The sequence below is a fragment of the Epinephelus fuscoguttatus genome, linkage group LG13 (genome assembly GCF_011397635.1).
Source record: "Epinephelus fuscoguttatus linkage group LG13, E.fuscoguttatus.final_Chr_v1".
NCBI classification, from domain to species: domain Eukaryota; kingdom Metazoa; phylum Chordata; class Actinopteri; order Perciformes; family Serranidae; genus Epinephelus; species Epinephelus fuscoguttatus.
The window spans coordinates 35,678,046-35,689,293 of record NC_064764.1 but is presented as its reverse complement, the minus strand read 5'-3'; the positions used below and the strand labels follow the sequence as shown (position 1 = coordinate 35,689,293).

The following is an 11,248-nucleotide window of genomic DNA, read 5'->3' as shown; positions in this document are numbered from 1 at the left end:
CTGTGACATAACATCTCAGTATGTTCCTGCAGTTATGAAACTGCACACTGTGCGTTCACTCAAGGGCATGGTAACGAGAATGTACATCAAACATTTACTGTCTGTTGAACAACTTGAAAACAAACTATCGAATTTAAACACACGACTGCAGGGTTTAGTTTCTGTATGAATATCTGTTTTGGAGAGGTGCTGAAAACGGTTCTTATGCAAAATCATTTTCAGTATCATGCTAATATAACTTTCCTTTCTATTTTAGTTTACTTTTTAAAATCAATCTTAATTCTTTAAGGCACTTGTGTTGCCTTTACTCCTCATACTTTATTTTTTCTCAACTTTGCTATTTCTGTTCTGATGTTTGAGCAATCTCTGGCACAAAAATGTCCTCTTTCAGTGTCTGAAATGTGAAGACTTGCTGCTTTTCAATGTTTTTCATATTTGTAAGAAAATATCTTTGGGTTTCTGCCTGCTGATTGATTTAACCAAATAAAAAATAAGCTTGATTAATATATGAGAAATATGTAATAGATGATTTTATTCTGGGTTGCAGCTATTCTCAAATACCTCTCAGAGCTGCTGGTGACGTCTGTAAATCTGCACTAAATCTTTAAAAGGGTCGCTGCAGTAAAATTAAACTGGAACAACATCTTCTTGAAATCATAACATTTACATGATAAAGTAATTGTGATTTATATCCAAGGGTGGGACTCTCCTGACAAACCAAGGATTCTTTCACAGGGTGGAGGACCCGCCAGCTCAAACGGCCCCACGAAATATGTAGCATTTAATGATTTGCCGTGGCGCCGTGCCCAAACACACTTCACTTCAACAGCAACAGAATCAGTGGGCTGCTCTGGCACTTCTCAGACGGCCTCGCCATCATCGAACAAACATGACCTCGCTGTAAATCAGGCGTTACATCATTAGTCGGGGAGCGGTGTTGGAGAATGAGGAAAGGGACTACTTGTCGACTGGGTGGGCAGCGTCTGTCAACCCACCATAATCTTCTACTATCATATTTGTAATGATCATGAGCGTTTTAGAGGGAAATGATCGGCAATATCCTGATACTGGAGATGCCAGATCAGAAAATGATGTTTTGCAAGGGCAGTAAGTGCCCTACTTGTTTTAATCTGAAGACCTCCTCCCATAAATAAACAAAAATGGGGTTAGATGCTGAGATGTTCCACACTAAGCTCCCTTAATAAATCAACACTGCAGCACAGGCAGCTCCAGAGGATGAACCACCCTAAAGTCCGACTGCTTGGTTGTATTTCTGTGATCGATGGGGCTGTAATGGTGATCTAGCTCTTTGACAGGCAGAATTTTGACCACTGACAAACTCTCCTATTCCACCACCTATTCGACTCCTCAGATCTGGGGTGTCATTTATAGACATTGCGTAATAGAGGCCTGAAAGAGGCGTACACCACTTCCCATGCAAAAGTTGGGATCTGTAAAAACAGACTTAATGGGGGAAAGTTTGACCCGTGCTCACAAGTATTTTTGAGACGTAGATTGAAACCAACTGAGCGAGGACTTCAGTGGCTGACGTTAAAACACAAACAGCCCTATCTATCAGTGTTTGGTTGTACGCTCTCAGTGGTGGAATGTAACTAAGTACATTTACTCAAGTACTGCACTACGATTTAAAGGTGCTTGTACTTTAGTTGAGTATTTCAATCTTCTACTACTTTATACTTTTACTCCACTACATTTATTTCAAAACCTTAGTTACGTTACTGCAAAGTCAGATTATTAAAACAAAATATAAATCAGCTGATAAATTATGATGTATTATTACAGGTTAAACTGCCCAGTAGTATATAAGGTCATTCAAATGAGCTCCACTCTTACCAGCTGCAACGTTAAAGCAATGAATGCATTAATACATCAATGATATGATGTATATTATTCTAAAATGGGCCAGTCTGCATAAGTACTTTTACTTTTGGTTACTCAAGTATATATAGTTTTGCCAAAACTTATGTCCTTTTCTACTGTGGTACTTTTACTTAAGTAAAATATCCGAGTACTTCGTCAGTCACTGTCCGGTCTGTGCAGCTGTAGAAACAACATGGTGGACTTTGTTGAAGAAGACCTGCTCTGTATGTAGATATAAACGGCAACAAGTCTTATTTCCAGGTGATTATGAACTAATGACGACAAATTCATGAATGTTATATTCAACTCCTGCCCACAGGTGCCCCTAAATCCTTCATACCAGACATTTAAGACCCATCTCTCTCCGTTTTAATCATCATCATGATGACGTGCCTGACCATGACCACACGCTGGTTTTTACTTGCTTGTATTTTATTTTGTTTTTTTGTGTCTTGACTTTATCAAGATAATGTATGCTTTTGTTAATTTACTTATATTCTGAAATGTATGACTGTTTTCATTTGCTCCTTCCTCTGTTGAATTCCATCTCTTTTAAAGCACTTTTAGAGAACGTTTGCTGGCAAATGTGCTCTATGAATAAACTTGACGTGACTCCAGAGTGGACGCCATCTTTGCTTTGAATTTACAGCATAATTATGGTTTGTGGGTTGGTTTGTATATTGAGTTTCTATACCAGGGTTATCCAATTACAAATTCAGTTGGGTCGGATTTTAAAAACAGGAAAGGTCAATGAGCGTTTTGTAGAGTTTTGGTGATGCAAATTTTAAAGTAATTCCAATGAAAGTAAAAAAAAAAATAAAGCAATGCTTGTTTCACTTTGAAATGAAAACAAATGGTCACCTAGAGCTATCAATGTGCAGAACCATAACACAGTAGGCTGACAAACAGCCAGGCGAGCATTATTGATTGGTCCGGTGCAGTACAGTGCATTCTGGTAGTTGGAGGTTTGCTACCTCTTGAGCAAAATCAGAATACCACGGCCATTTTCTCTGTTTTCTCCGGTCATAAAGCACCAGTTTCAAAAGTATTCCTACTGCATAGATACCCCAGCTTTATAAAAAGACCATCTTCCATTCCAGCAGTTAAATACTTCTGTATCTTAAAGGTGAAGCAGCATTGCTCACTCCTTCTCCACCATATCTCGCCCAGCCAGGCTAACCTGAAATGACTTAATTCCTGCAGCTGCGGCGAGAGCCCACAGAGGAAACCCCCCCTCGCCCACCAGGGCCCATTATGTTTTGACAAACAAAGCGTACACAGCTTTGTGATTTGTGGTGCGTTTGGAAAGTTACAGTACTTAAGTTACACACAGTCTCTGTGGGTGGCTGCTCGGTTTATCTTTTCAAATGTGGGTCACTTTACTGTGATGCAGCCTTTAGAACCAGGACAGATGATGATATCTTGTCTCACATCATATCAATATTGATATATTGCCCAGTCCTATATGACAGTATTGAAAAGTGGTGTTTTGGTGTTACTGACATCAGGTATCATGTTGGGTGGGTTTGAATACAGTATGTTGGAGCAATGTGGAAAGTATCAGGCGAAAACTAAGCATCATCAAAGTTTAATTTTCCATGTTCCAGTTTCTAACACTCAAGACATGAGTGCCTGCAGGATTGTTTGAGAACAAATGCCTGCGACGGGGCTTCTGCCGTAGCCATTAAACACATGTTCGTTAGCTGTCGGGCTGGGCGTGAGTGATTAAGCCTCTATAGCGGCGGGGCTGGTATGGAGCGATTATGTAAGACGCTGTTATGCTTTAGGCAAAGGAATCTGAGGCAAATCTTGCGGTGTGCAAGCTGCGGCCTTCTTCACTGGAAAACACACACGTTTTCTCTTCAGTTTGTTTTCCTCTCAACCTCATCCCCTCCTTTTTCCATCCCGAGCCCCCGTTACTCATCCTCGTTCCTGTCCTCTTGTTTGTCTTTCTCCTCCTCCTCATCTTTCTGTCTCTCTCACTTCTGAGGTCCACTTTCCCTCTGTGAATTCTTCTCTCTCTATCTGTTACAGTCTGTTGTTTGTTTTTCCTTCACCTCCACTGGCCCTCAGACTTACTCAATAGCTGTGTCATCTCTTTTCACTTTCCATCTTCCTATTCTCACACTCATCCGTCCCTTCTGGGGTTTCTTCCTCTTTGTCCGTCTGATGTTTTTCTTATTCTGACGCACCGTCTCTCCTGACCCCCGCTCTAACCCCTCGTCCGCTCAATATTCATTCCCACCGTTCTCATTGACTCCTTTTCTTCTTCTTCTTCCTCACCGACTGCTTCATCCTCAGCGCCAACAACACGACGGACCGTCCAGCGCGAGCACAAACAAAGCGAGATGAGATGTTATATAAGTGAAACAAATTCTGAGGAAGTACTTTCTGTTCTGCATTATTACTTCTGTATCCTCATATTTCTTCCTGTGGTTTCAGAATTTGATTCATGGACGAATTCTTGACACGACCAAACCATCGATTTGAAAACCTCAACTATCATGTCGATGAAAAAAACTAATATTTTTCACAGCTCTTTTTGCACAACACATACTTTCATTGTTGACAGTGGTTGTTGCCTGTTGGCTTGTTGTAGGTTTAACTTTTAAAGGTCTGGTGCGGAGCATTTAAGGGCATCTATTGGCAGAAATGGAATATAATCAGCATGTTTTCTTTAGTATATAAATGCCTGAAAATAAGGATCGTTGTGTTATCATTATCTTACAATGAGCCGTTTATATCTACACAGGGAGCAGATCCTTGTCAGCAGAGATCACCTAGTTGCACCACCATGTTTCTACAGTATCCCAGAATGGACAAACCAAACACTGGCTCTAGATAGGGTCACTCACGTTTTCTCATCGGCCACCGTAGTAAGCTTCATTCCTTTGGTGGCATCAAAGACGGTCAACTGGTACCCTTGGCATGCTCCAGAAAAATGTCCTAAATCTCACCATGTGACCTCATGAAAAGGATCTGAACCCCCCACAGTCCCGACTAACTGTCTTACCTATAAGTGGAGCCTGTCCCAGAGTCGACTTGTTGGGCTTGAGGATAAACTGGCACTGGGTGTCTGGAGGGAGACACTGGTCAAGCAGCAGCACCCCTGGGCAGTCCGTGGGGCTCGCTGGATCCCTCCCGGCTCCTCCGCCTCCTCCCAGGCCTCCACCACTGCTCCCACCATCCCGAATGTGGCTCATCTTGATGCTGAAGGGAAACTCGTGGCCTGAGTGAGAGGTCAGAGTCCAGAGGTTAGAGGTCATGGGTCTGGTATGTGCAGTCTGTGCATGGAGCGAGGAGTTAAGGCAAGAAACCTGATAAAAATTAAGGCAGGACTCGTGCCATGCAGAGACGAATCTGGAGTCGGGATGTTGGGGATTCAGTGAGAGAACAAAAGATCCGGAATGTCGCGGAAATACCAGTGTGACAGAAAACTAGCCGCTCTGAAATGCTCCCAGATGTTGAGTTTTGGGTGTACTGCTGATGCAGTCGTGACCGCCGCCTTGGGTATTCTCTGCATTAGTGCTGCCTGGCTTTTCTAAAATATTTGCATGAGACAGGAGGTTTGTGTTGAACTTAAATGAATTCATGAAAGATGTAAAATTGTGAGCATACATGCACATCAACAAGATCACATTGTTTACTTCAAAGTGAACATATTAAGCTTCTCCTTTTTTCTATCATATATTTAGTGTTACACTGTTGGATGTTCATATTAAACGTGACCAAAGTTTCAAATAATGAGGTAAAACATGTGAAAGTGATTCATGTGAGCAGAAACCTCAGGCTTCAGACTGTTCTGAATTCTCTGTTCCCAACAGTCTTTTTCTACTTTGGCTCCAAGCTGACGTCAAATTGTGCAAGATTTTTTTTATATGGTCATTTGCTCCAGGCACGCTACTGCAAGTATATGCATTACATACACTGCTACATGTAGCTACATGCTAAATCAGCTAATGTTGGAACAAGTCTTGTTGTGTTTAGAGGCTTTTAATAGTGAATTTTCACTGTAGAACGAGGCGCTATTCTCTGTTGCAGTCATTCCCCGGCTGCATTAAAGTGCAGAGATGCAGAATATCCGCAAATGCTGACCAATCAGAGGAGACTGGACATTTTTTAAGGAAGGGGGGCTTAAAGTGACAGGTGCTAAAACGGAGCGTTTCAGACACAGGGTGATTACAGGTGTTCCAGCACAGACAGCATGAAGAAAATCAAGTGTTTTTTGAACATTAAAGCATGTACATATGTTCACGCAGAATCCTTAAATACAAATATAAGTCTGAAAATGAGCACAATAGGTCCTGGAGGTGAAGCAGCTTTCCTAAAAGCTTCTTAGAAGTAAAAAAATGTAAAAGCTAAATGTAAATAATATTTTTCTTTCGTTTTAAATAGCCACATTTTTTTCCGATGCAGGAAGGTTTTACATTATTATGTGTATGACAGCTGGGCTCACCGATGAGAGGGTACGGAGGGTCGTCCTTACTGGAGTTCACCCACAAGCGGTAGTCTTTGACACAACCCTGGACAGAGGACAAAAAAACTGGGTTGAAACAAATTCATTTATACATTTAAATGAACATTTGTGATATACTTTTCCATGTCTTGCCTGTCTTCACCTTCGTAAATGCACATCTATGGTGTAAAGAAACCTCTGAGACTGCTGTGTAAACCAGCTCCACTTTAGCCAACTGCTTTTTGCTCTGTTGCACAAACTTACTGATGTAAATTCTAAGCTCGGTTGCTAAGAGTTTTTACCTGCCAAATGACTCCAGATGCGAATCAGCTTGAAGCTATAAACTGGTGCGGTGCATCAAATGGTGATATATATGTTTTAAACTGTATATTGTCCATTTTAAATAAAATAAATCAATAAAAAATAGATAGCTATGGTGAGATTCCAAATAAAAACCTTGAAAAAAAAAATCTAGCTCAACTTTTACACAAGTTACCCCACTGAATGTATGAAGGTATGAAATAATAGACACTGTCCAGCTGAAAAACCTTATTTCTAGACTTGGCAGGATTGTAGAAGCTACTCCGCACATCACATTGAAGTGCAGTCACTGTACACTGAGCTGAGTATGAACAGTGGTCTCTGGTTACTCACCGATATCCCAAACTGCAGCAGAGCCATGCGGATGACATCAGTGGTGCTGTCAGTGTTGCTGACCGCAAGCGTCTTGGCCTGGCGAAAACATGTCGGAAACATTATGGAAATATCGAGCTGTTTGTGTGTTACATAATGATGTCATTAATTACCCACCAAAAGACAGATTCAGCAAATCAAACAACATGTTAGTGCTGATAGAAGCAATAAAAATCACAGAGGAAAGAACAGAATCTTACATATGCACAGTTTCCAATGTCCTTTGCAAATATCTTCAGAGGGATGGTCTTTGGGTCGTCCTTCTCTTTCCCCTCAGTTATGCGACTGTTTCCAGGGAAAACACAAAGAGGAGAGGTCAGTGTCGAATAAAAACAGCATCTGAATGTAAGTTCATATGGTCAGTTCATCACTGTGACGTGGGAGACTAATTAGAGTTAATGCCAGCATGTAAAATATCAATTCACTGTAATTACTCTCATTCATGTTCAGCTGGCTTCTATTTAATCCCTTCTGCACCACCCAGATCTAATCTTTCCCGCCCTGTGGGGGAAATTTGATTTACAAGATGAGCTATAAAACACGTCTAAAACAAACCACTGCAGACAAGTAGCAAGGGACAAACCAAACATTTACCTTTTGATGAGTGCCAGCCACTTGTTCTTGTGCTCCTCGGAGCTGAAGAGGAGTAAAGAGAGTGATAAAACATGATCAGAGGAAATCATGTCAAAAGCAACTGTCTGCTTGCTCTGTTATGTAACTCCCGCTGGCTTATACCACAGACTTCACCAAAGCTATGACTGGATTCCTGCTGATGGAAACTGTTATAAGTGTTTGCTAATGAGTACAAATGCCCCTATATGATTGACTAAGGTGCGGATATACAGCACACGAATATATGAATGAACTTGTATGTGTGTTGCATGTTCTTGCCTGCTGTGCATGTGTGGTTATCTGCTCTGGTCTCACTGTGGTTGGATCGAGAGGCTTTACGACTGGGAACTGCCATCGCACTTAAGGGTTTTAAGGACTTTGTGGTTGCGTGCTCAGTTTTTAGTTCCCTTCTATAATGAGCATTTGCACCTCAGAACACTGTGTGCTCTTTCAGAAGTATACTGGAGTGACTCAGAGAGGCGTTTTAGGAAATATGTTTAGTATGCGTGGCATGAATAACTGCCATGCAATGCAAGCAGATGTACTGAATGAAGTTATATAAGAGGAAATTACAATGAATTGTTCCTGTTTGATTGAATTTAGGTCATATTGAAAAATAAAACTCAGGTGTTCCTCATTTTGAGTGTCAACAACTTTCTTATGTTGTGCTGTGTGTTTGTGTGTGGTCGTATGAATGTGTATACCTGAAGGTGGCCACACAGTTGGAGGTGGGCCAGCCCATGACGAAGCTCTTCTCTGGGTTGGTGCTTCCCTCACACACCTCCTCCATGCAGTTGGCTGTCCACATCTCACACACTCGGACTTGGGCCTTCACTTTGAAGTGAGTGGGAGACCTGCAGTAAACACAGTGTGCCACATTAGGGGTATACTATGAAGGACAGTCAGCTACTGTTTGTAAATGTGCTCACCATTAAATGTGAAATTAAAAGACAACTCCCGATTCATGCTCATTTGGCATTTTTTTGTCTTATTTCATCACTGTGTCTTTACAAACAATCGTATTACAGCTAAAAAGTGGACTATAATATCTTTTAGAAAACATCTGAGGTGAGAAATTGTCAAAAAAAAATTACGTAGTCTCTGTTTATAATTGATTAGCTGCAGCCTAGTTGAACCGTTTTACCGTTTAATCTGAGTTTTGTCTGAGTTTAAAAGAGAGAAAGGGGCGGCTGTCTCTCCACATTTTTTGTGTCCATTGTGTCAGTGGGCACACAAATAGAATGAAGTAAAATCTGTAGCTCGAGCTCAAGAGTCTGGAAAAATCAGCCAGATGATGCAAAGCAGCATTAACAACTATTTTCATTGCCAATTAATCTGAATTAGTCTACAAAATCTAGGAAAATAGTAAAAAGTTCCCATCGCTATTTTCTATTGCCCAACATGAAATCTCAAAAGAGTTTGTTTCGACGATATTTAATATACAATGAAACAGAAAAGGCAGAAAAACCATCACATTTGACAAGATGAACAGGTAAAAATTTGGACTTTGTGCTTCATAAATTACTAAAAATGATTAATCAATTATAAAATTTGTTTAATTATGTAAAAATGTATTGATCAGCTCGTCAATTATAGGAGATTTGTTTTGCAAAAAAGAAACACCAGAGGGTTCCTTTCTAAAAGACTGCATAAAACAGGAAAGTCTCTTATCAAGGGGTTCCACAAGGAGCCAATTGGGATCACCTACTTTTTTAATCTAACTTTTAATTTTCTTTGTAGAACATTTTTCCACAAACCAATAACACATGCAACACATGTCCTTCAAAAATGCTTTATATAGATTCAGATTATTAAAAGATTAGCTTTTTTTAGCAGGCATGTTGAGTACAAGTGTGCGTCTGTGATTACAGGGAAAAACTCCAAATGCACACATGTGGCAAAGGCACATACTTTGCCTGCTATTACACAGACATAAAGGCACACAAACACACATACACATAAATTAACTTCTTCTCCTTCTCTCCTCTCTCAAAAACACACATACCAAAACACATTCCTCAAACTCACCCTGTGTTCAACCACAGTGTAATGGCCAATTATAGCGTATACTCTTTGTGCTGGAAGGGTCAGCTCCACCCACCGGCACATGACTCCCAGGACAGACCACAGAGGTCCCGCTGTGTCTGCATTGACGTGTGTGTGTGTGTGTGTGTGTGTGTGTGTGTGTGTGTGTGTACAGTAAGTATAAGTACACAGAGTAGAAGTCTGTGTCTGTCTTTGCATGCCTATGTGTTTATTTGTGTGTAAGAGCACGTATGTGTGTGTTAGTGGACTTCAAAAACATAAATGTGCTCTTTAAGGTTCTATTTTTGAACATGTGTGTGTGGCAGTTTGTGGGTAGGGAGCCCCATACTGTAGGCCAGAGGCAGGCCAGTGTGGCTTTGATCTGAGCCAGGCTTCATATGGATTTAATTGACTTGGAAATAATTATATAGTGGGGAGAAAATGAGGGAGGGAGAGGCAAAAAAAAAAAAAAAAAAAACACAGCGAAGAGAGGAGAAGAAGAATTTAGAGAAAGATAGCACCAGGATGTAACGCCAACCTCTACAAATTGTTTTTGTGATCAGTATCGGAGAAACAACGAGATGAAATGTTGCTTTTTTGTTTCTCAGGAATCTTTTTCACTGTATTTTTTCCTGTTTATGTCTTCCTGTCTCCATTTTCCGTCTCTGTCTCACTCACACAACCACATAAACACACACTCCTTCATTCAGTCTGTCATTTCACAAGACACGCAGAAGGAAACTTACTTGGCCTTGGCGACGAGCAGTGTGTCGGTGAAGAGGAAGAGGTGTCTCTCCTGGGTCTGCAGGCCCGTCTTCAGCTGCGTTTGGGCATGACCCAGGAATAGGCGGCGTGGACATTCAGCCAGGAAGGCCTGGACCAGGGAACAGGACTCTGGACTGACTGGCGTCATGCAGCTTTCCCTGTGGGAGAGACAAAAATGAAATATTAGACACAAAGGAGAAAGCTGTCTGAATGTGTTTGGAGCAGCCCAGTCACCAGAGGAAAATGTTGGCGTTGCAAGTTTCTGCAAATCATGGATATATTTTATTTGTATGTTTCATATGTATGATACCAGTGTACATCGGGAGGTGGAGGGGATTGTGGATGACGTAACAGCAAGGCAAGATGACTGGTAAGCTGCAGACCGCTGCAGATGACAAGAGAAAACTGGTTGTTTTTTAGCAACCTGTTCTAACAGCCGCTTTTTAGCCGAATGTTTGGTTGTTTCTTAGTGACCCATTGCTGAATTTCCTGCCAGTATAGTGCCACCAGTGCTTTTCCTAATCACAATCAAGTGGTTTTTGTGGTTAAATCTAACCACACATTAACCGTAGAATCATATCCATGGTTTACAGAGATGTACTATGTCAAAATTCATCCTGGTAATTAAGCTGGTTTGCAGGCAGCCCTCTAAAAATAAAGTTTTGAACCCCAGCACTGGAAGGACATGGTCTTAAGTCAAGTCAGGTCAATTTTATCTAGATTTTCCAGTATCACGAATTTGCCTTGAGGGGGTTTTCCAATCTGCACTGAGACAAGGACACCATGCACACAACAGAGAGAGAGCTACGAGTGGAG

The 11,248-nt window shown here is 41.2% G+C and overlaps 1 protein-coding gene across 2 annotated transcripts in view; it reads right to left on the bottom strand.

Annotated features, from left to right (window-relative positions):
• Positions 1-11,248, bottom strand: part of arhgap20 (Rho GTPase activating protein 20) — an 87,088-nt gene that overhangs the window by 18,023 nt on the left and 57,817 nt on the right. For both annotated transcript variants that reach the window (XM_049594330.1, XM_049594331.1), the window contains exons 3-9: positions 10,414-10,590; positions 8,347-8,496; positions 7,625-7,666; positions 7,231-7,315; positions 6,992-7,069; positions 6,338-6,404; positions 4,895-5,110 (exon numbers count right to left, since the gene is read on the bottom strand). In XM_049594330.1, coding sequence (XP_049450287.1) covers positions 4,895-5,110; positions 6,338-6,404; positions 6,992-7,069; positions 7,231-7,315; positions 7,625-7,666; positions 8,347-8,496; positions 10,414-10,590 — 815 coding nt within the window. The remainder of the gene's footprint in view (positions 1-4,894; positions 5,111-6,337; positions 6,405-6,991; positions 7,070-7,230; positions 7,316-7,624; positions 7,667-8,346; positions 8,497-10,413; positions 10,591-11,248) is intronic.